The sequence below is a fragment of the Strix aluco genome, chromosome Z (genome assembly GCF_031877795.1).
Source record: "Strix aluco isolate bStrAlu1 chromosome Z, bStrAlu1.hap1, whole genome shotgun sequence".
NCBI lineage: Eukaryota > Metazoa > Chordata > Aves > Strigiformes > Strigidae > Strix > Strix aluco.
This window is the reverse complement of record NC_133971.1, coordinates 29,435,366-29,461,665: the sequence shown is the minus strand read 5'-3', so window position 1 is coordinate 29,461,665 and position 26,300 is coordinate 29,435,366. Positions and strand designations below refer to the sequence as shown.

The following is a 26,300-nucleotide window of genomic DNA, read 5'->3' as shown; positions in this document are numbered from 1 at the left end:
GATGGGAACAGAATCTGGACAGGGACTAAAGTTCTATGTTACCTCTGCACCCGTATTAGATACTTACTGTTTTTCACCAGCATGTTTCAAAGTAAGTATGTCAACTCCCATTCAATTCTATGTTGGTAAAGTGTTAATAAGGTGTTAAAAAAGAGCTAGCCAATGACTTGAAAAAATGTCTTTTTCCAACCCCAGTTGCTAACATACATGTATATATTGATCTGTCTACACTTTAAATTCCTTTAAATTATTTTAACTCCTGAAACGCAGGCAGCCCACTAACTGGTTCCACAACATTCTGAAAAGACAGTTATACACAAACCCATTTTACTCTTTCCTAAGAATGCTACAACTATGTTGTGCAGGTGCAAGGAAGGGAAAACTATGAAATAGCAAAAAGGAGTATGGTGCTGGAGCATTAATTGGTAGAACTGACTGCTATTACTTCTCAAGATACATGGATTACTGCTATTGATTATCTATTTTCACATATGAAATCAGCTTTATGTAAAAGTTACAGACTAATGCCATGAACAAGTTAATTATATGGAATCTTCAAAACTATAAACCTAGAAATGAAACAGAGTCCAGTATTTATATAATGGACCAATACTCCTGCAATTATGTAACAGTGTTAGCACATGAAGTTAATGAGATTAAGTCATGTTATACAGAAGTGGCTGTGCTAAGTTTTCATGCTGGTAGAAAACACAATTATTCTTATCAAAAACCTTAAAAAAAGAAGTAGCTATAGGTTAAAATAAACAGTGTCACATTCACTACCATCATTAGAAACACACACAATCAAATTACAGCAGTTTTAGATTTATACGTTTTGCATTAGAGGCTTTACTCTGCAAAGGAAATACATGGGTGTGGCTGAGATTGTATGTGAAATATTAAAAGGATATAGTATGTAATTTTAGCTAAAATAAACATATTCCTTCCTCTACTCCTTACCATTAGTCTCCTCATTCTCTCTTTTTCAATTCTCTCAGTTTCCTTTTTCTGCTCACGTTCAGTGTTGGCATGCCAAGTTGCCACCGCTTTAGAAAGTTTCTGTATTTTCCCAGCGACTGACCGGTGGTATTCTTTAAAATCTTTAGCGTGCTGCAATATGCTATTCAGGTATTCCTAGAAAGAAAAACAAGTTAGTGCAGAGACCTGGACAAAGCACAGGATTTGAAATCAGGAATACAGAAGTTCTAATCTTAAAGATTTCCAATTGCTTATCACATGATTTGGATTTTTTTACATCTTAGAAACTCCGCAGGTAAATAAAATATGTAATAGAGAAGACCCGCACAGCAAAGCAAGGTGCATTTCTGTCATGGGGCAAACAGCTAGTAAGTTAAAATACCTGATGCTTCTGTCTACGCTTTCTCTCCTGTTCTATCTTCTGCTGTTTCTCAAGTTTTTCTGTCATACGGGCCTCCCTCAAAGTCTGGCGCTTGCTTCGTTTGTAGGCTTTGGAGTTCAGTGCTGTCTCCAGTGTTGTGTCACGACGCATGCATGCTACTACCTCTTGTCTTAGCTACCAGATGGAAAAAAGAAACACTTAAAAAAATAATTTTTAATACATCATGGAGGAACAACTTTAAACACTGGTATGGCAGAGTAAAACAGTAATAGTCCAGAAGATGTCCCAGTCTCCTCTTTCCTTTCCATTATAGTTCTGAAAAGATCCAGCATCTCTACAGTTGCAGCAGCTATGTCTGTCTCCCTAAACAAATCTTAAGTCTCCACAGGATGATCAAAAGTGTTAAATCACTCCTAATCATTTCTTCCTTCTTTATAAGATGCTGCAAATGACTGTCCTGCTGCAATGAAAGGGGCTAGCCAAGATGTTACACCACTGAAGTAAAACATTAACAAACGACATACGTAACATACTTCGTAGAGCTGGACTTGAACATTGCTGACAACTTGTTTCATTGCCAGCTGCACAGGAGACAGCAGGGAGAGGTAAATCTTAAGGGCTTGGAACAGTACTGCCGGCAGTACAGCAGGGAGAGCCTGCTGCTTTTTATCTGACCTCTGACAAAACTTCATTACAAAGGAATGCCAAGGGTAGAGAGAAGGAAGACTTGGACATCGTGGTACAATTACTGTCAAGGCTTCTGTCAGGAAGTATTTTTGCTTGACCTGCCAAATCACATCTTTGTTCTTCCAAACTAGCTGAAAAAGCCAATGGCAATAGGCCCATAAGAGTTTGGCAGTGTGATTCCCTTTCTGAAATTCATTTGCTGATACATGCACTCAACATCCAACTTATATCTTAGGTATGATCTTGTTACACTTAGTTTTCAAAGTCTGTGCGCCATAGTGGAAATCCTGAAAACAGATCACAGAAAAATACTACACACAACACCAACATACAACTCTTCATGAAACAAGGGGACCCATGACAAATATGAAGTATGTCCAGAAAGAGGTGTCTATTGGGATTTGTGTTGAAAATCAGCTTGCAGCCTGTCCAGCTGTTGTTCTGTCTTTGTGCCAATGCTATATTCGTTATGAAAGACGCAGTTCTACAGTTACACTTTAGACTGGAAGATAAAGCAAGAAGTGAAAAGAACACTTGCACATTTTTATTAACAAAACAAAATAAAATCTAAGTTAAATATTTCTGTGACTTGCTTACTGGTAAAGTTTGCTCTTATGCAAAATCTGCTCAGGATCAGTGCTGCTGCAAAATCTCTTGCCATTTTACTCTTTGCCAGATGAACACATTTGGCTGTGACCTCTACGAGAATTTTCCTGAAGCAAAAGGCATTACCTGGCGCTGGAAATTCAGTAACCTAAGTGCCTTCAACTCCACTGTAGCTTTGGTTCGCAGATCAGGGGGCAGAGAACCAGGCAAGTTCTCCAGTTCCTGGATTCTGTGAGCAATTCGAGCCTGAAGCCTAAGTAAACAGAAAACTGAATAAGACACAAGGAGAAATCTGTATGTGGTTATCAAAATTATACCGTAAATAAGGCAATTTATCTCAGGCATTTATTTGTTTTTTACCAATTGTTTCTGAACTAACAGGCTTTTGCAGAAATTACATTAGGTATCGTTTTCCACTTTGAAAATAACTTGTCAAATAATGAAAATATGTCCCTTGTTTTAATTTAGACTAAAAGTATATGCATGAAAAGAAACTTGGGAATTTTATTTTACTCCTACTATACAGGACTCTGTTTTCAAGCTTCTTTGATGGGTATTGTTTTATGAAGTGTAGTCAGTGATGACACAGACAGAACTTTCCTTAATATCTGAAATTCTGCTTGCTTATTTTATTGACAAATGAAAAGTTCTTTAGTAAAGTATTCACACTTAACATAGCTGTTATACCGTAAACCAGATTCTATTTCATTCTTTCTTTACAAGCTCCTTTTGCATTAATTTGCAAATTCAAGAGACAGAGAAAAAGAGAATAACGGACAAGCCAGACAGAACTTGTTTTTTTCTATTTTTTTACACTGAAAACCAAGATCACAGAGCTAACAGTTACATAGCTTTTGTGGTTTTACTTGCAAGTACTTCTCTGAACTGCAGATTTTGCCTAGGCACTAAAACAGCAGACCCCAAAATTTTAAGTTATCCAAACATTGCATCTAAGTTCAATTGAATCAGTGCCCACCGTTTCCACATCCTTTAGGAAAAAATAAAACAACCAACAGCAGACCCCAACCAAAACCAAACACACACGCACATATAAAAAAACCCCAAAGAGTCCTCTCTCTCACAGAATCAAAAACCTTAAGGCCCAGGAACAGGAAGGGATGTCATCTCCCTATACTGCACAGGACTCGTAAAATTTCCCTTTTCTTTACTTTCACAAAGGAGAAACATCAGATTGTGTTAGGAAAAGGTGTCTGCTGCTGTTTTCCTGCAATGAGGACTTTGGAACTGCCGTGGAGGGAGAATGAAAACCCTTTCTATAGGGCTTCTTTGCATACAGTGGTCATTTTTCCCCCGCTCTTTTGCCCCCTCATCACTCCACAGTATTAGTACAGTGATATAAACTCCCATACACTCAACATGTCAGCCTCACAGCTGGAAAGCAGATCACACATCAGGCAAAATGGCTGCATCTGATATACAGAGTCAGAACAAATCAAAATAGTAGCATCTCACAGTAACTGCATGCGTCATGACTTATGTATAATCTGAAAAGCAACTGGAATCACTTGTACAGTTGCAGACAACATCTATTCTGTAATAGTACTCCTTCCTAAAACTCCTATACTTCCTAAAACTATGCATTTTTATATCACCAAAAGACTTCTGAAGTTCCCAGAACAACAAAAGGTAATGCTGCATTACTGCAGAAGACTAACTTAGTGTCCTCAAGACAGCAAAAAATTGAAGCAGAATTAGGTTAGTTAAGTTTTTCATACAGAATGAAAAGTCAATCAAGAAGGGTTACTTCCTAGTAAGAGGAAGTTCTATTAAAAGCTACAGATGTTTGTCCAGGTCCAGAGAAGTTTATAATTCCAGCAGGAAAATTATTCATTCAGAACATGACATTGGCATATTTTGTTCTTTTAAGTGTACGTACTGCACTAAAAAAGTCCACATTTTGCACAACTTCACCCATCACTGGGCATTTCAGTTATTGCAAAGAGATTTTAGTGCACCTAACAATGCAAAATCTTGAGAATTAAGCAGTTTTCTTGGAGATAGGTACTATTGTTCATCCATACAAAAAGCAGCCATAATGTACAAAAAGGATACTGTTACTAAATCACTGATGGGTGCTCTGCCTGTTGCTTATTCACACATGCATGTAATCATGCATCACAACTATAATTTATTTCCCTGTTTCTCTCTCCAAATAGTTGCAATGCTTCTCCTGAAACTATCACCTACACAACACTTATAGCCAAATTCCAGTTTCACTGAGTTTAATGAAACTTTAGGGGAGCAGTCACAACCTTTGCAAACTTCTCTTTTGAGCTGTGAACTTAGTAAGGCAGCTGAATATTGAACATATTTTCTTTTTTTTTCCTCTTTTGTTATTACTGAGTGTTCCTTCTTGTACTATACAAGAGGATGAGCACAAAAAGCTAATCTAGGTCCTTCCCGACATAGCTTATAGTTTTAGATAAATGGATGAGTCACTTCACAAACAAACATGAAATTAAATGTTCACTTAGTTCTGCCAGAATTGGCTTGCTACTTTAAGTCCAGGTATAAAATAGGTGAAAGTGCCTGCTGACTTAAAAAATGACACAGTAAGAATTCAAGCAATAGCCAAAGCTGGGGTGGGGTTCATATTTCTGTCATCTAAATTATTAATAAAAATCCAAATATACAACTTCCTTGAGATATTACTAAACATAATGCAAGCTTATAGAGTGTGCTTATTATGTCCCATCATGACACTAAGCAGTCCACTCCCATATAAGAGACTCTTCACACTGCTAATAATTTTCTTTGTTTTTCTCACCTTGGGTTTATAAAAAGGCTGATCAGAAATAAATGCACATAAAATTTTATCATTAAATTATAAGGCAGATTAGTATTTCCAGGATAACTTTTCCTCCAATTTTTTTTCCTTCATATGTTGAAATAACTGCAAAAACAGAGGTCTGCACTGAGCTACAAACAATGACACTTCTACGCTTTTGTGATTACCCTCCTTTTATAATCCAGCTGGAGGGAAGGAATGGGAAAAAAAAAATAAATCAGTGTTTCTAACTCAGTACAGATTCTGCTTCAGAAAACTCTCACTGAAACTCAGTTCTAGTCTCTATTAAAATAAAAAGTCTAAATACTAATGAAAATCTACAGCACACATATGAAAGAACAATGAAAAATGGCAGCCAGATGGGTTACATGTTATAAAACAAAAAAAGGAACATATTTTGAATTTTAATCTCTCACTTTCCTAGAAGTACTAATTAAATTGTCTAGGGTACTAACAGTAGTAGTATTAGTAATAGTATTTTCTTGAGTAGTCAGTAGGATTTTGAAAAAAAATTGCATGACAGACATCTGAAATCAAGTGAATGCAACAACTACTTGAGGTGTTTCTCACCACAGACATCTTCTAGTCTTTAAAGAGAATGACTGCAGTTTGTCGGACTACTGTTGTCTTCATGGAAAAATACTGATAGCTATTAGGTAAGCAGAATCCAAAGAAAAAAGTTTCCTAGATGCTTTTCACAAGCACCTGAAGGATATAATCTCACCATTTCATGGATATATTTAATAAATCTTTGCAGTCCAGCAATTTATCTTCATGCATGCTGAAAGTGGCTAGTGTATCTACACAGATCTCTTTGCAAAGTGATGCACACGTCTTCCTCATTAACTGGAGTCAACAGCAGAGGTTACACTTGCACATTCAACCCTGCCTGGCATGGATGCCATGCAGTAAAACATGAAGATACGTAAGAAGAGACTTTGAAGATAACAGAATGAAACAATGGACAATCTACAGGACACCAGCAAGTGTATTTTTCTCTATTAGCAATGAGAAGGTGGAAAAAAGTCCTTCCACATAACAGAACAAGTTTGTATTACACACATTATTAGCTTTAAGAAATCTATTCAGTGAGATCAAAAAGCAGCACTTTATTTTGAGGAAAGTGTTAAGGAGAGTTTTGTAAACACACGGTATGAATTTTACATTTCGTCCAGACTTCAAAGAACACAACAAGTTTAACAGCACTCCACATATGAGAAAACTTCTTATCAATATAAGAAGTTTAAATATCTAAATTTCTTTTTATCCACCCTTAGTCACATAGAGATTAACAACAATTATCATATAATCTCATCTCAAATCAACATACACTGCAAATAGCTTCTCGGCACAACCATGTGACTTTGACAGCAACATTAACTCTTCATTTTCTTTTTTTTTAATATACGTTGGACCCTTTTTTATAATCAGATCAAGGCTTTTCTGGGAGAAAAAGCAGTCTGCTGATGTTTCACTAGATTCAAAGCTTTTTTAGATCCTGCAGTATGTTAATAGGTGCATTATTCTTTCTCCATTTGTACTGGTCTATTTAACATGTGGTTAATAAATGGGAATGATATACTGTACTTCTAAATGCCTATTTGATGAATTGTTTGATGAAACACACTACATAATCTCCTAGTAACAAGGAAAAGAAAAAAGAGCTGCTATCACTGAAAAAAAATTACATGTAATTTTGTAACAGCAATAACTAAAGTATCTCATGTTTACAATATTTTTCTGTGTGCACAACATGCTCTAATACATAAATCATGCACATGATCCATTAAGAAATGGAAATGTGTATGCCGTAGCTTATATTCTCCCCCAAAAGTCTGCTGTTATGCACTTGAGAGGTAAGTATACAATAAGAGAAGTGGCCAGACACCTCAGTAACTAGCTTTTTATCATGTAGCTCATGAATTAGCACTAAATTACTGTCTCCCCAGCAGCACACTTCGCACCTGTAGTCCAGAAACACCATGTTAAAGGTCCCTGTCGTGATTTAACTCTGGCCAGCAACTAAGCACCACACAGCCGCTTGCTCACTTTCCCTCCCGCCACCCTGCCGGAATGAGGGCAGAATCAGAAGATTATAAGAGAGAAGGAAACTCATGGGATGAGCTAAAAACAGTTCAATAATTAAAAATTTTTTTCTTAATTGTAAGGAAAAGAGAGAAACAAAAAAAACAAAGAGGGAGGAAAAGAAAACCTAAGAAAGACAAGCAATGCAAATGAAAACAACTGCTCACCACCAACCAACTGATGTCCAGACAGTCCCCAAGCAGTGTGCCCCTGCCAACCTCCCCCACATTTTATTGCTGAGCATGATGATGTCATATGGTATGGAATATCCCTTTGGTCAGTTGGAATCAGCTGTCCCATCTGTGTCCCCTCCCAACTCCTTGTACTCCCCCAGCCTACTCACTGGTGGGGTGGTGTGAGGGAGCAGAAAAGGCCTTGACTCTGTGCAAGCACTGCTCAGTAAGAACGAAAACATCCCTGTGTTATCACACTGTTTTCAGCACAAATCCAAAACATAGCCCCATACAAGGTACTACGAAGAAATTTAACTCTATCCCAGACAAAACCAGTACAGTCACTGAGTAAACCTTATCTGCAATTTTCAAGAATTCCTAACTTAATCAGACGCAAAGCTCACACTTCCTCACAAAAGGCAGTATACCAGAATTTTACCTTTTGGGTCTACCTATATGATTGAAATATGAATCCCTAAAATACCTACGCAGTAATTCTGCCTTTTCAGGAAAATGAGTAATTCAAACAGTTTTCTAACTATTACAAAGTATAATGCCCCTTTATTAAAAAAGTTAACTACTGAGAGATCTCATGAGACAACAGTTTTATAAAGTTTTCATTAACTTCACTGGTTTCGGGATACAAATGTTTATATTGACTTTTTTCTACTCCTTTTTTATGAAGACAGTGTGAATACATCATGTTTCTGCATTAAACTTCCCTATACTAAAGCTAAGTCTAGCACCATCCAAAGCACAAAAGCTGTTAAACTGTTTTTTTCAAAGCTTTGTCTGATATTACTTACACAGTTTTAAATAAAGACTTCCAGAAGTTCTAAGCATTCTGGTATGCAAAGCAAAACCAAATTCCAGCAGTGTTCAACATCAAAAGGATCATTACCTATGTGCTACCATAAAAAATACAAAAATAAAACTCTTCTGCTGCAGAATCCCTAGCAAACTTCCACCTCACTTACTCTGCCAAGAAGATCAGGGTATTTAGAACCTAATGAATATGCTGTATCTGCAACTAGTTCTCAACATTAGCAAATGCAACACTGCTAGCTTATGTCACTCCCCTCTTTCCTCCATTTATGCACACTAAAACATAACAGCTTGGCACAAATAGTGCCATGGAGTAGGGCTGGAAGGAGTATCCATTTCTGGTTAACAGATGCAGAAAAGGTTACATTATACTGGCCACATCACTCTTGGCTGGGATTAGTGCTACAATTTTTCATTCAGAGCAACTGTGAAACCTGTGTTTTGTACAAGCTTTCTGAAAAGCATGTTAGGAAACAGTGATTGCTCATGCTGAAACAGTTACGGCCATTCAGTTCTAAGGTAAAAAGGGTAAGACTGACAGAATGGCCACACACAACATGGCAATAAATTACTTAAGCATTATCTTATGCAAAAAATAAGAGCTTTTCTGGGATAATGGCCTGGATTCTGCACATGGCACCACATCCTAAAACACTTCATGGGTTTTTACCTTCGTAAAGCAAAAGTCATTAAACCAGTCTTCAGGGAGATCACCATCTCTTCTGGCTACCTTTCCCTACAATCTCATTGTTGTAGTTAACTGCAAGATGCATCATCAGTCCAAAACAAGCAAATATGCTAAGTGCAGTTTCTTTCCTCTGACTGATAATGATCAGGAACATACTTTAGGTGCAGGTCAAGATCCTTCTGACTGGCAGATTCTCAAGGTCAATTGCTGAACAGCCTTGATGGGAAGAGAGAAGTCTCTTTCTAACTCCCCAAGAAATGTCATCCTCTATACTTTGTAAAAAGAATATAATTCACCATCTAATTAGGGCACTCAGGAGACAACTTTTAAAGATCATGCTTTCTGGTAACGTTTTTTTTTTTTTAATCCTGCCTGTGATCTCCTTAATACTCTGTCTAGTCTTTGGTAGTCCAGCCAATCCCATCATCACTAATAAAATTTGGTTTTGCTGCGGCCACTAACTCATCAGCCTTTTGACCCCCACTGTTCTCTTCTAACTTCCCTTTCACTTATAATTCTGAAAAATTCCTGCACTGAATTGGTTCTCTGTAGACTACCAAGAATTTTGATTTCCTAATGTGCAGTGTTTGCAGCATCCAAGTAATACACAAACCCAGCAGAGTCCTTGAGCCTGTTTTCAACTTACCTGGTTTGCACTGATTCTGCCAGTATGCTTTACTAGTTCGTAACTTGGGGTAGAATTAAATCATTGTTTGGTTTGGCATTTCCACACTTCTCTTTGACACATTCTCCCTCTGGAAGCTCAGCATATACTATTGTCACTGCAGTAGTTGACTGCAAGGAGTTTCAGTTGAGAAAGTATAAAAAATAACCTACATATGCAATTGAATCTTGTTATTTGCTTTTACCTATATTCACGTTCTTGGAGTATTTCAACAGGATCCAGTCCTTGTGGCTTCTGGATAGGGCTGATGCGATTCTGCTTTTGCTGCAGCTGAACAATGGGTGAAGGCTGTCCTGGTGGTGGCTGTGGTACAGAAGGCCCAGGCATGGCGGCAGCAGGCTGGGCAGCAGCGGGGGCAGGAGAAGGCCTCCCACTGGGGGGGGGTGCAGGAAGCTTTTGCTGCGCATTGGAGACACTCATATCTGGGGCTTGGCCTGAATCATAAACAGTACTTTCTCATAACATGAAATATGGAACGCAGTAACAAAATCAAGGCAGTTTCTGGAGACAGAACATGAAGCTAAGGTAAACATTCAAAATCACCACATAAAGCCCACTGAGATACACTCCTTATTTACAAAATATACTAAAATGCAAGTATACCATACATTGCAGGAAGTGGTCCAAAGAAAAACAAAACACCTAAAACATTATGATGAATGCCATTTCTTTTCCTGTTCCTGCTGACTTTTAATTCTAGCATTAGAAGAACTAAAACAGCTGTAGAAGTGATTCTGTGCGAGTCTAGGCCCTAATTCTGCCTCTTATTCACTACTCTCGCACCACTTAGAAGACATCTATAATTACAACCTGACAACAAGCACAAGCAGATCTGCTTTTAGAGCTCTATTAGAATTAGATAGCCACATTAAAATTTCTGTAACTGTACTCAGAAAGTACTTGTCATATATAAATAGCTTTTGTTTTGTTATGATTGCCTATTAGTTGTATTTAAGTATTTCAAATACCAGGAATTCAATTACTGTTTTATCTTACAGCATTCTAATAGTCTTGAAAATTAACACCTCAGTTAACATGAAAATAGTACCTGCCATTTATAGACGCTAAGGGTCATAGATTTCAGTATGCTTATTATGACAACTCACCCATGCATTCAGATGTTCAAAAAAAGTCACTGACAATTTAAATTGCAACCATAAAGATGTCACTTAATTGTCTGAGGAGTCACAGTAATTTAATGCTAGGAAAAACAATTACAAAGTACACCTTAAATCTTGTAATCAACCTTAATTCAAACCCAACATCCTGATATTTAGATAAAAAGATTCCTTCAGAGATCACCATCTGTCTGTGGTTCACACATCTGCATCAAACTCCAGAAAAGGAACTTGAGCACAAGCTGTAGATTTTGTATTTAGCAACACTACATTTCAGCTTATAAAAATTAAGGAAAGAAAGCAAGCCCACCAAAAGCCTCTGTGTAGACTCAGCTTTCAGTGAATCATTCAAATTGAACTTTAAAACAAACACTACCACTAACAATTGTGTAATGAATGAAAAATAAATTTAAAGAAATAAGCACAATCTGTAAAAACACATCAAATAAAACCTCCAAACAGACACAGCAAGGGCAAACGAATTTTTTCTTATTAAAAAAACAGCAATGAAAAAAGACAAGCAATAAGCAGCCTATAGTTAAACAGGAAAAACATATTATTATGACATACTGTATTTTTTAGATAAAACCATCCATCTAGCAATTCTGTATACCTGCCAGAATTTTTTGGTAGCATTTGAGCTGGAAGGCATTTGAGCTAGAAGGCACCATGCCTGGTAAACTCATAGATATAACCTCTCAAGAAGCACTTTTCCCTCTCTTTATTAACCCACTCAAATTGTAAGTATTCATTGGTAGTATTCCAAGAAAAGCAATTCTACATCTGATTACATACTGATACTTAATTTTTTTTTATGTTCTTCTAAGTAGCTGACTAATGACACAGAATTTTTATGATATCAGCTATCATGGAGTCATCACTGTCCCCAGATTTACCCACAAGCAGCAACAGAACAGAACGCTTCTACTGTATGAGAAGCACATGTTATTCGCAATCCTGCAATATTGTATTTATTTTTAAATCTCTCCAAAAAAAACCCCAAAACTTTAAACAAAATACATTACTAAGGATTTCTAATTCTTTTCAATACAATACTTCTTTCACTCTACTTTCAAACAATAAAATCATCTTGTAAACCCAAATCTGAATGATTTGGTTCAAAACCTGATTATCACGCAGGGGAAAAAAAATTACACTGTTCATTAGATCTCAAAAGCTACACTGAACTTTCAAAGCAATCCAAATAAAAAAAAAAGGCAATGTAGTTCTACCATGGTTTGAAAACTTCTGTTCACAGTAGCAAAGACTATAGTTGAAAGACAAGCTTGCTGCAATTAAGCATGCTCAGAACATAACTTATTAAGCAGATTTTATGGCTGTCCCTCAGACAGCTTATATATTTCATTCTGATAGTAAAAAGGTGCTTTATGTTCAGGCTGCCTAACAACTGCAGTAATTTCACGTGGTAGAGTCATTCATGGATTAATAAATGGTTAGACTCTCCTTGATTCAAGTCCTAGGCATAGTAAAGGTTACACTATTTTTCTGCATGTCTTTTTACCTTCCTTCTTTTTCTCCCTGCATCTTTTCCCCAAACTCTATCTACACTGTGTACATGACAAAAAATGAGCATTATACTCCACTATACCTTCAGTCCAAGTTTTAGAGGTAAGGGCAGCTGTATGTCCAGGCATCCCTGGAGCAGGCCCTGGTCCAGTTGCAGCACCAGTCATTGTATGTAACCCAATACCTGTAATTTGAGAGAGGAAAGACACTTATTAAGAAACAAAGCATTTCCAAGTTTTCAAAAATCATTCTGCTTTCTAGCATGCTAGTCTATTCAGGCAAGTAGTGTTTTTCTTCATTAAATATGGATTTAAGTAGATCTTATTGTGAAAAAATATATATAATGAAGCATATTAAAATCATGTCTCCTAAAAAAACCTTACTTGGTAGCAAAGCCATATCCACAGAAATGAAGTGACCAGTGAAATTATTAGAATCATTATTAGAAAGAAAATAGTATCATCTTAACCCTCGATTTCTAATGCAAACTCAGTAATAGAAGTGTACAGAAACAAACAGGTGCAGGGCGTTTAATGTAACACAGTTTTCTTGGGACCAAAATGTGCTTGCTTACTGCACTGTAACATCTATTATCATTAGGAGAAAAAAATAAGAACATTTCCTTATGTTTTTCACTTGACAGCACATAATACATGGTTTGTTTTACTTTCAACAACCTAAATAATGAGTCAACTTGCTCCAGATTTTTTAATCTACTTTTCTGCATAGCAACAGGAGACTGAAAATTCAGTGTAAGAAAAACAGTAAAATTGCAATGAGTAGTATGATTAACATTCCAAAAAAAATCAAGCATAATCAGGGCAGACAGTAATGCACAGTGAAATCACTTTTATTTCAGTTTTAACAATATCCTATTAACAATAGTGGTGTTTTATGCACTTGCTCAAGCTTAAAACCAAAGGCTGCTGTTCACACAGATGCCAGAATACAGTCCCAAATTATAGCACTGCACAGCACCCATTTCTTAATTTTCCACACGTAGAATTTCAAGAATTACCTGCACAATGACACAAGGCCTAGATTCACTTACCAGACTGTCTGTTGAAGGCACTGGGAGGCTGCTGCTGTTGAATGCCAGGCAGGGTCCTCTTGCCCTGAACAGCAAGCTGGAGATTTTCTGGTAAAGGCTGACCTCTAGCTAACATTTTGTATGCTAGAATCTGAGCCCGCAGCTGATGCAGCTGTACGGGGCTGAAAGGGGAAGGACCTCTGTTAGGTTGATTCATAACTTGTGGGTCTCCTGGTATAATGGGTCCTGGCTGGCTGGGAGTCATCTGGGGTGGAGTTGGACCTCCTCCAGACATCGGACTGGACACATGCTCTGGTGCTCCTAGTGGAGATGGGTGTGGAGACATATAACCTAGAACAAGTAAGAGGATCACAAACTTACCTCTCTGGTTAGTCAAATCTAAATTCCATCAATTTCTTTAACAGTACATAGAATATAAAAAATGTTTCTCTCAAGTCAAGATAGCTGTAGTATTTTCTGCAAGAACAAAATTTCAATCTGAAGTTCCCAGGGACATCAAGATAGTGTCATGAGCTATTCTTTGAGAAGAACTATGATTATATAGTCCAATAATTCCTAAAAATAACAATTAGCCTCGTATTTGGAGTAAGACAAACTAAAACATGAAATACAATATAAAAGCATTAGGATGTGGTACTATTTCACTAGAATGCTGGACAAATATTCCATTGTGGAATACATGCAGTGAAGACTGTCTATTTTACAGCTTAATATTATAATTTTCTTTTGATGCACACACATCAAGGAATACCCGTTCACTGATATAAGCCCTCTTTGCCAAAACTCAACAACATACAGAAATAGAAACAGATGGTATTCAATTTCTATAAAACTGCTCTTTAATTTATAGAGATTAAAGGTTTGAGCTAGACAAACGTTCAATACCTTTTACCATCTGCTTGCTCAAGAACTTGGAACATTAACTGCAAGTGCAAAAATCACCTTCTGAAGAAGCTGCTGAAGACTGCATTACTCTGTAAAGTTCCAGGAGAGCAAACACAGCTCTGAAGCAAACAGTGCTTGTATCTTATTATAGCACTTGCGAATGCAGTGGTTTTAAGATTGAATTTTAATTACACTTAATACATATTTCCTTGAGCTTCACAATGCATCCATGAAAAGACATGGCATAGATTTCTGGTGAGATTTCCAAGAACATGTATCATGTCAGAGTAAAAATACAAAGAGCAATCCTTCAGGTAGTACACAACAGACAGCTTGATTTTAAAGATGTCCACCAAGAGTGAAAAAGAGGTAATGATATTTACTCACTTCTCTCCTGTATTGTGGAGCACAAATAATGCTCTTACCAATTTGAAAAGCCTAAGAAAACTTTAAAAAATATCAAGCAATCTTCTGGCTCACTTCCATATTCTTTAGCAGGCCACAGATCAGTGAACTCCAAAATTCATGCCATGGTTTATGGTTCTGTGACAGCAAATCTACTCTTCCTCCACTCTTCCTGATACTTTAAAGTGAAACTACATCAATTTCATATATACAAAGTCCAGATCACAAAAGCAAGTAATTTTGCCCTCTCTGTAGCTTCGCTGTTCTTATTGGCCCTTCAGTAAGAACAACATAGGCAAAATCTCAAAGTAATCTCAAGTTTTCTGAGATGACAGCAGCTATAAGTGACTAGAACTTATACAAATGGATAAATGAGAGTGCTGAAGAGCTGAAAGTCCACCAGTGCTGAGGTCTGGAGATGAAAATATTCTACAATAGATTAAAGGTGGTAAATCTCTGAGATAAAGGACAAAGACAAGAGGATTTCAGCTCTTCTAAAAAAAGGAAAATGATGCAGAAGTACACTAGTGAAAAATGGCTTTGTGATGGGAAAAGACCAGGTATGACAGAAACAGACTGAGTTCAATCTTGTAACTAAAGAAGATGATGACAGGAAAAGAAGAAGACTCTTGGGAGAATAAGAAAAATTAAGCAGTTCAAAAGAAAAATAGGGAACTGAGGTGAGGGAGAAAGAGACCTTAAAAAGTTAAAACTACTGAAGTTATTTACTTGGTCAATACAAAAACTGTTTATATATTTTGGTGGTGATAAAAGCAATGATAAATAACCGTAAGTTTACTCCACTTATTCATCTTCTTCCACTAACTTACTTTTGCCTCATTTTATTTTTTTAAGAAAAGAGAAGGAGCTACAAATCCTTCTTGCTGAGAACACTGCTTTAAAAGAACAACCACTATACCGCAGCAAAACCCAAAATATACAACTGCATTATTGTTTTACACTATAAAATGGGGCTTATCGCAATGTTCATCCATTACTATTAGATTTCTAAATCTCAGAATTTATTTTAAATAGCACCTACTTTGAATTTGTATTGTTTTCAAAACTGCCTTTCAAAGAAAGGTTTCTTCCCCTCCCCCTCAAGTTACATTGTCCAAGTTATATGTTCCTTAATCACTGATAGATTTCAAACCCAGGATCTTGAAATCCATCTGGACTATAAAAATCTAAAACTGAGCTGTGAGATATCGAGCACCTGGTTTTAGTCTTGTCAGTTCCAGCTGCAAGTCTGTGACTATGTTTTGCAGAGAGGAGTTTACAGGAGAAGGCATTTTTTGAGCTTTCTAGATATATATCACTCATACTTTCTCTCTCTCGCAAAGCCCTATGCATTAGAATTCTTGTCAATAGGAAACTAGGCTTGACTAGAGTACGAATGAAAACAAAATTACAATAAAATATCTCACGAAAGAACAAAAGCCTTTTGAACTTCCTGTAAAGGTTCTAAAATGTGGCATTTACAGAACCTAGATTTTGTGTTGCTATATGGAAATTTTCCTTTTTAAGTTTGAAAACTTTCAGAAGATTTAGCAGTTTGACAATACACACAGTCACAAGCTTGTCCTAATAAAGTCTCTATACCACTTGCTTTTTTCCTATCTTATTACACATACTCTAATACAGGTGAGCATGTACACATAGGCTCTAAATAAGGACACATGAAAACTCATGAAGATTGAGTTTAGCCAGCATGTCATAAAAGAGAAAAAAATTACAGACACAGTCCATAGGAATGTTTAATATATAGGCAAAGACAGACACCTTTTTGAACTTTGCAAACATGCTTTCATCTGCTATGAAGCACTTCAAATGCATTTTTCTGTGGCACACATGAATTTTCACAGTAAGTATTCAGCAGGTTTTTAAATACCTAGCTCATTAAGTGTTAGTTGCTGAACTGTCAAGTACCCCTTCCTCTAGATTTTCCACAGAAAACTTTGTTTTCTATTCTGCATAAACCATTCTGTTTAATTTAACCTTCAGAATGGAAGATGGCAAAAGCACTGACTGATAAGGTTGGAGAACACTCACAACAGAAGAGCTCTATGTGCTGACAAAGGACAACAGATAACCTTTAGTCCTGAAAAATGCACAAAGCAGAAGAGACCCAACGCCAGGAAAGGGAGGCCAAACAGCCCAACCCATCATTTAAAGCTGTGGTGTTTCCAAAGCTTTACCAGGTTTCTTCAAGTCTAATCTAGGTGAGTTCTGAAAATCTCTAATGATGGTGATTCTTAATCACTCTCATAGGGAATTTTCTTTCCCTTAAGCCTCATCAAAATTTTAGTTACATAACTCATGACCATTACTTTTTGTGTTTTTGCTATGCACCTCTGAGGAGTCTGGCTTTGTTTTCTCCATAATCCTTCAATGGGTCGTAGAGGAGTGCATTTTGGAACAAGTTTTCAGCAGTTAAAAAGCACTGCTTTCTTAACTGTATGCATAATTAGTAACACTCTTTTCATCCCACTTTGGTATCAACTTGTTCGACAAATACATCACAACATATCATAAACCATGTACATTCTTTACAGTATTGACACTGGAAGAAATCCTAGTTCTAACACTTCACCAAACACAAGTATTTTTGGAGGACAGACTATATAAGAAGTTTCTGCTCTAATTACTTTTAATTTCTCTTTAGTTAACAGAAGTAAAGAACATCTTCCTCATCTGTTTTAAAGCTGAAGAACCAGAGAGCTAAAAATTGCGAGACCTTTTTCACCACTTTTAATGCTATAATTAACAGAGGAACACATATGAATTCTAAATCCTAGTAACAAGTATTAGATAGAAGAAGTCAAGGTTTTACCAGTCCAAGCACTGGAATATTCAACAGAAGTCCTGACTCCCCCACTAAAAATTAAGAAGACTTAAACAATGTAAGTGTCTGAGGATCATGTAAGTCAAATCTTTCTGCTAAAATTGAGAGCAATGGTATATTTTTAGTCAAAAATGTGACTGTAAGTGAATTTTTGGATTAGGAAGATATAAATACGATTGAAGAAATGTAGTTGTGTAACTCATTTATGTTAACTATCACTTCAACCACCAATTAAAGTCAGTTTTTTTAAAAAAATAAGGCATCAAGTACATGCCCACAATACACAATAGGAAAGCATAACATCTTGGAACACAGTGGAAAATATGTTCATGCTGGACCAAGGCTACTAACTTTCTTAAGATAAGCAAAATACAGTATTTCCCTGTCAGTAGTGTGGCCAGGGTTAACACCAGTTCTTGTGAAACTCTCGACTAAGAGAGAGGCCACATGTGAGCAAGTCATTTAAAGCTAGAACTGTAGAAATAAACTGTTGAGAGGCCTTATGTTGACAGGTAGATGGATAAGGTGACAGATATTTTCTCACCTTTAAAAGGCTGAAAAAATCAGAAAAGCGCATGCAGCTAATTTAAGAACAGTAGGGACAATGAACATTGTTTGTGAAGTTGCAATAACCTAGTGAATTGTGTAAGTTAAACTTAATTGCTGTATCTTTATAAGAGGTTCAACAAATACTGCATGATAATTAAAAATATATACAGATCAAGTCCCAGAGCCTTAAATCCCTGCAGTGCTTATATTTCCACTTGCAAATAGCAAGCAAAGACACCCAAACTGTTCAAACTGGTCTGTATTTCACTGCTGTATCATAGTAACTGCATTTCAAATTCCAGAAAGACACATAAATTTTTTCAGGCCATTTATATCTTTTTATGAATTCTTTCTAATAGCAAATATTTTATTTTTATACAAATATTTGGTTTGTCTTTGCAATTTCTCCTCTTTCTTCTTACAAGTCAAATCTAAACATAATTTTAATTTTCTAGGTAATTCTGTTTAGCAGCTTAACAATTTACAGTAAATTTCATACTTCTAATATCAATACTGGGTTTTTCAGCACCATTCATTCACAGAAGCTGGAGGCAGTTTCTAACACTATTCAAACTCAGTTAAGTGTAGTAAGATTACTATTTAAACAGCTAAATATGAAGTTGGAGAAATGGATTTTTCTTTCATTTAACCTATAAGCATTAAAAGAAAGGTATTAAGACTAATTAGGGACATCATTGTGCGTAAGTTCAAGAAAAGAAAATCAGTCACCAGAAATAGTCAGGAATGTTACCCTTTCTCCAATTTGGCAACAAGAGGGGAAAGGAGTAACGGTTGAGGAGAAAGATACCAGTTCAGAATATTTTTCCCCATAACTTAATGTCAGACTTCTGAAAACCATCCTGTTGCAGTATGACTGCAATAAAAATGTGACAATCTGTCTGACCTAGTAACAGATTCTTTCTGCATGACTAGCATCCCACTGAGCACCAAGAAAAAAAATCCAGAATCTAAATAATAAAGTTGCATACCCTATTTTAGTAATTATTTTCAGTTTAAAAAATGCAAAAATTTCAGAACAGTAACTGGCATTCAGGTAGCGAATAGGCATTTATGAGCAAAATGACAAAGTTCTTGCAGATTTAGCTTACAAGTGTTTCTGATTTGTTCATGAAAGTAAGGGTCAGTGAATTATTTCTTAATACAGATTGTAAGAATTATTACTTCGAAAATTCGGTAACAGCTTGCTCTTTGTAAGTTCAGTGGTCTTTATTTCAAGATCGTTCATTCACAACTGCACGTTTGATTTACATAAATTATATCTACAACTGCACGTGCAGTTCACCAATTTACTTCTAATTTATAACCCACATCCATAACCACTTATAAAAATTCCTGCTTTTGTATTTAGAGACACTCTTTTGCAAGATCTTCTTCTTTAAAAAAATTACTAAAAAGACTGCTATTGGAACATTTAACATTTAAATGGAACCTTATTTTGTAATCAGTTCCAACTGTAAACTGCATACAGGACTACTGCCTATGCATTTACCATAACTGTTCCACTCACAGGTCTAAGAACAGCACCATTTTATGAAGACTATCCATCTTCCCATTCTCAAATAATTAAAAACACTGTTTCCTCCTCTGTCTTACCAGTTCTTCTCAGAATCTTGAAGCCTGTTTACAGCTTCACAAATTTCTGGCAGTAAGGGACCATTACTGGTACAACAGTATACCTAACATGTCTAGAACAGTCCACAGACTCTTACCCTCTAAAAGATCTCCCTTTGGTCTGTGGAACAGATGAGAAAGACATCCAGTGTTGACTTAAATTTCATGTGACACAAAACCTACCACAAATACCTTGGTAATCCTTGTCCCAAAGGTTAATTATCTTCATTAAGTAAGATGCAGATATTTAATACAGTCTGAATTCAGCTAATTTACATTTGCAGGTACCAAAATTCACTGCACCTTTATTTTTTTAAAAAAAAAGATAAAGGATCCATCTATTACAAGCCTTTCTACCACCTAGGAATGTGCAGACTAATCAAGTCATCTTTTAATTCTCTCTCAGAGAGAATACAAAATGGAGTTTAACATTATCCAGAAAAAAAGAAACAAGTGTTCCAAGTTTCAAATCGTTCCTTTAGTTGTCTTCTAAATAAGGCACAATTTCACAGAATCACAGAATTGTTAAGGTTGGAAGGGACTTCTCAAGATCATCTAGTACAACTCCCTGCTCAAACAGGGTCAGCTACGTCAGGCTGCCCAGCAACATGTCCAGTTGGGTTTTGACTATCTCCATGAATGGCAACTAGACAACCTCTCTGGGCAACCTACTGTACTGTTCAGCCACATTTACAGTAAAAGCATATTTTCTTATGTTCCAATGGAATTTCATGTGTTTCAATTTGTGTCAACTGTCTCCTGCCACTGGTAATCACTGCAAAGAGTCTGGCATCCTCTTCATCACCCTGTTCCATCAGGTATTTCCAAGCCTTCTCTTTTTCAAGTGATGCAGTTGCAGCTCACTCAGCCTCTCCTTATACAAAAGATGCTTCAAACATTTGATGCTACCTTAAACATTTCTCAACATCTTTCTGGACTGTAGATACTAGAATGGAATACAATACTACAGTACACCCTTCAGCTAATTCATTAAAAAAGGTGATACAACTCCTCAATTAATATGCCTCTGCTTCTGTAGGCAGGTAGTACATTCCATCTCATGGCTGCAAACACTGTATATGGCAATACACATTTAAGTCTGCCAGAATAACCAAGACTCTTTTCAGCCTTTCTGCTTTGTATGATACAGTCTCATATCACCTACACAATAAACCACTTTGCTTCTAGACATACAATGCTGTTGGCTGTGCTAAAAATCAATGCTAGAGAAATAAGCACATTCTACTGAGCATCCTGATCAGCCTTTCTAACCAACTTCATTATTTACTGCTAAACCTCTGTGCTATCTGCAAATTCTATTGGAGCCAATTTTACACTTTTTTCCAGATCACTGACAAATACATTGAACAGCACTGAACCAAAACAAGAGTCCTACAAGACTTAACCAGAAAAATCCACCATTGGATGATCACCTTCCATTTACAGTTAGTTTTAACTAGCTTAATATAATTAATATAGGTTATATTGATTTTACTTAGTGTTATCTTTCTCTTAAATCAGAAAATCATACAGTAACAAGTCAAGCACCTTTTATAACTATCAGGCAGACAAGGTTATGTCTATCATTACTACTACTGGCTTTAATGATACATAGAGAAACCCCATACTTGGGCCAGGATCCATTTTCCTGATGACTGTACAAATACTGTACTGCACTAAGTACTGTACCACACCTGTCTGCACTTAAATAAATCAATTCAGCTTATTATCTTCACAAAAAGAATAGTAAATTTGTTTGACAAGGCTGACTTTATGCCATTCAGAGAGATCTGAACAAGCTCAAGAAGTGGGCCCATTTGAACCTCATCAGGTTCAACAAAGCCAAGTGCAAGTTTCTGCACATGGGTTGGGGCAACCCCCAAGATCAGTACAGATTGGGAGATGAATGGATTGAGAGAAGGTCTATGGAGAAGAACTTAGGAGCAGCAGTGGATGGAAACCTGACTGTGAGCCAGCAATGTGTGCTCGCAGCCCAGAAAGACAACCATATCCTGGGCTGTATCAAGAGAAGTGTGGCCAGCAGGTCGAGGGAGGGAATTCTCCCCCTCTACTCCACTCTCACGAGACCCCACCTGCAGTGCTGTGTCCAGCTCTGGGGCCCCCAGCATAAGGACATGGACCTGCTCGAGCAGGTACAGAAGAGGCCACGAAGATGATCAGGGGACTGAAGCACCTCCCCTATGAGGACAGGCTCAGAGAGTTGGGGTCATTCAGCCTAGAGAAGAGAAGGCTCTGGGGAGATCTTATTGTGGCCTTTCAATATTTAAGGGGGGCTTAGAGGAAAGATGGAGAGAGACTTTTTAATAGGGCATGTAGTGGTAGGGCAAGGCGTAAACTAAAAGAGGGTAGATTCAGACAAGATACAACAAAGACATTTTTTACAACGTGGTTGATCAAACACTGGAACAGGTTGCCCTGAGACACTGTAGATGCCCCATCCCTGGAAACATTCAAGGTCAGGTTGGACAAGGCTTTGAGCAACCTCATCTAGTTGAAAAAGTCCCTGCTTATTGCAGGGGAGTTGGAACTAGATGATCTTTAAGGTCCCTTCCAACCAAAACCATACTATGATTCTTTCATAAAACTACTCTCAATGGACTGAATTATAGACAGGGTCATACGGAATTAAAAGACAACATTCTTTGATTTTACCTAGAACCAGTGCTAGAGTAGATGACATTTAACTGATATACGGCCATTCTGCTTACGCTTTCAAACTAATGGCAGAAGTTTAGCGTCATCCATTTCCTAGTGTTTTGAACTTTTTCAGCTACTTTCCACCAAACATCCAAAAATAGTAACATTAATTAGCGCATATATTTGTCTACTTCAGTTTGAGGCCTGAACAAACACTAAGCCATGGAAAAAACAGACCTAGAACTAATGAGGCGTAATTTCTATTTGACATAGATATTGTTAAAAATTGTACACAACTGCAACGTCAACCATCAGACATCCAAGAATCTACAAGAAAGTCAATGTTACAGTAAGTCTTGGTTTCTAACAAAGTACCAAACGCAACTGAAGATTTTGTCACAATTAGAAGATTTACCATGCATCTTTCCATGGATTCTCAGAGAACTCATACTGTCCTCCCCCCATGAATGTGGCCATGGGTAAGCTCACCGTATTTTAGCACATTGTCTATTTCCACAAAACTTGCAGAAGCACAACCGTTTCACAGGACTCTAATCTCATGGTAAATCAGACTGAAAGTACCCAATAGGTTGAAAGGCTATTAAGAAACCTGGTTTTGTATCTTGGATATGCACACTAAGGGGAAGAAAGTGCAAGGTTATCAGATAGGACTTTCCCCAACACATATCAGAATAGCCTCAAGTGCCATCACCATTTTTTGTGAAAAGATAATTGTGTAAGAAGTAAAAAAGGAGACATGGAGGCAAAGAAAGCTAAAACACTCATTAATATCAAGGAGAGTATTTAATAAATTAGAATTGGGGGAGGGGGGTTTAACCATTTCTTTTAAAAGCCTGATTACATTAGAACTCCAGTATTCTCTGTTTACCTTGCAACAGTTGCCGACACACACCCAAAAGACAGCAGGGATCTGTAGTCTTTAGCGTGCCACAGCTGCTACTAATACAATCATCCTTTTGCACAGCAACACAACCTGGAAGTCTGATCTCAGCCAGCACAGGAAAGAAGAAAACAACTCAGAGCTACTTGTATTTGAAGGATTTGCAACTTACGCTCTTGTATTTTAAGCACGTTATGTTTCAGTTGGACCTATCTTCAGACTAAACACTCTGCTCATTTAAGGAACAAGTTCATTACAAGCCAAAGAATGTCTCTGAATGCAAAGTCTGGTAAAATTTTGTTCTCAGATGATCACTGAAATCAGTGGAAAAGTTTTAACTGATGGAGATCATGTCCCTGCAAAGTAAGTTCTATTTTACTTAACTGATATTGAAAGCTGTAATGGAAAAATAGTACTTTCTCATACGCAAGGTCCCAGACAGGGATTCAGCTGACAAATTACAGCTTAGGGTTTCAGTCACTGCCCACTGAAAAGTCACAAAGCAGTTCAGGCTGTCATTTTGCTGATCTGTACCCGCTTTCTCCTTCCAGCATTTCTCTTATACTATGTAATAAACATGTAAATACATCAAACAGGGACCATCTCTTAATAGATCTGTACAGTGTGTCAAACCAGGACCCTGCTTGCAGCTGGGATTCTTCAGGTGTTGCTGTAACGTAATTAATTATGCAATATATAAAACCATATCTGCTTAACTAATTAATATTAGCAGGTGTTACCAGTTAAATCCCCAACATACTGAGCTGCTTACAGAATGCATGTCCTCTTATGTTGCAAACTAAAGGACACATGGTAGGCGTGTAGCAATGTCGTAAAAAGAGTTTCTATTTTCTGGCATAAAAAATTTCAGAAAGAACTTTGATCAGCCCTTGACCAAACATCATAGATACTAAAGAGGGTTTCTCCAGGTTTGCTTGGGTTCTTCTCTCTTATCATTACTTCGCCTCAGGATTAAAATAAATCATATTCTAATGCATTTATATTTACAATAGCCACATGACAGGGAAGAATTAGGTGCGGTTTTTTTAAAGACATGAACTGAAATCTGTGATAGACTTAGTCCAATTACTTGCCCCAGTCACAGACCTGAACCTTAGCTTTTTTTCAATACATGACTGATGGACACCCCATAAAGCAAAGGGATTCAGTTATTCACCTTGCCTTGTGATATCAGTTCAGCCTTTCTAAACAAAGCTTAAAGGAAACAACTGGAAATCTGTTTCATGGAACTATTGACTCTTTGTGGAACAAAGGGGACCCAAATTTATACAGCATGCACAGTATGTATAAACCTTGGCTATGCTGGTCCATTGGACTCTGAGGTGGGCCCATTCCAGGGTGAGGAGGTCGCATACTCTTCATGGAGCCACAATGAACATCTTCAACCATTCCTTTTTCATGCAAGCCATCAATAGACTGTGAAAACAAAATAAGTATTTATATAGAGATAGCATATAAATCCACTATAAAAATCCAAAGGACTCTAAGTAAAAATCTAAACAAATACATAAAGAATACAAACTTCTCTTAGCAGTCATTCAAAATAAATACAGTGGGAACCTTTACCCCTCGAATCAGACATTAGGGGAAGCACAGAGCACCATTAGACTGCTTGTCCCCTCTGTTTCCTTTTTGCTTTTTTTCTTCTCCTTATGAACTGTTTGGCAATGCCAAGGAGGCAAACTGTCCAAATACACATGAACAGTATTGGCCTCATATTACAAAGCAGTGTAACACACACCAACTTGTGAAAGTACAGCCTGTGGCTTGGCTCAAGTTATTTTTAGCCCAAACTTTGCCCTTTCAGTCGCTGCTCTACCAGAATGTCCCAAACACTGTTCTTCTTCAAAAACAAAGATGGCATTGCAGAAGGTAACCTCTTCTTTGCAGGCAAAAACAGGGATAGGCAGTCAAGGAAGCGAAGTTCTACTGAAATACTTGTGCTCCTACAGTTCCTGTCACCTCATTCACTTCTCAAAAACTACAGTCTCCACAGCACTTGAAACACAAAATAGGGCCAAGTGCCTTCTTCAGAGAGTGAAGAGAAGACAGACTGTGCTGAAGGCATGCAGCACACTGGAAAAGGCTCCATAATAAAAACTGAAGGACTCTGAATGTGAAAAAAGGGGAAAAGTAACATCAGAGGGGAAAAGTAACATCAGAAGGAAAATGTCTTAAGAAAACTAAAGAGTTTTACCTGGAAGCAAAAATTACATCAGGCTCCTAACTAGAGAAGAGATTACGCTCATTAACTTCTAACTTAGAGCTTTGCAAGGTTTTGTATTAGGAAGGAACAGGCTGGCATCACTTACTTATCTTCTCTCCGCAGAAATATGCAGCTCTGCCCCTGTCTATAACACATGCATGCATGCACACTAAACTGTTCTTGCAAACCCTACTGTGAATAGAGACCCTGCTGTCTGTTTCACCTAAATGCACACCTATTTATGGAGAATTCTTTTTAAAAATAGTTAAGAAAACTTACTCCAGTGGAAAATACAGGCAGTTAACAAAGAGTGAGTAAGAAGCTACATCAAGTCACAAAAAAAAGACACTGTCACATTTCTTATTTTTGAGCCATTTGTTGTACATGAATCAATTTAAGCAGAACTAAACCTTTCTACAAAGAAAAAAATAATTCTAAATTTTAATTTGTAAACCTTTCATATAAATTTTCCATTTCCCATTGCAATAATCAGCTTTGATTGAAAGTATCTTTAAACACATGGGGTGGTTTTTTTGTTTATCAGTATTCTTGAAGGATTTCACTAGCATTTTTCCTTATTAGAA

The 26,300-nt window shown here is 37.0% G+C and overlaps 1 protein-coding gene across 6 annotated transcripts in view; it reads right to left on the bottom strand.

Annotated features, from left to right (window-relative positions):
- SMARCA2 (SWI/SNF related BAF chromatin remodeling complex subunit ATPase 2) overlaps nt 1–26,300 on the bottom strand; it is a 123,526-nt gene that overhangs the window by 73,118 nt on the left and 24,108 nt on the right. For 5 of the 6 annotated variants that reach the window (XM_074813739.1, XM_074813737.1, XM_074813738.1 and 2 more), the window contains 7 exons: nt 24,803–24,926; nt 13,615–13,944; nt 12,646–12,747; nt 10,103–10,352; nt 2,780–2,906; nt 1,361–1,534; nt 961–1,134 (listed from right to left, as the gene is read on the bottom strand). In XM_074813739.1, coding sequence (XP_074669840.1) covers nt 961–1,134; nt 1,361–1,534; nt 2,780–2,906; nt 10,103–10,352; nt 12,646–12,747; nt 13,615–13,944; nt 24,803–24,926 — 1,281 coding nt within the window. Of the gene's footprint in view, nt 1–960; nt 1,135–1,360; nt 1,535–2,779; nt 2,907–10,102; nt 10,353–12,645; nt 12,748–13,614; nt 13,945–23,477; nt 23,575–24,802; nt 24,927–26,300 lie in introns of those variants that run through there. The other variant, XM_074813742.1, reaches the window with a different exon arrangement.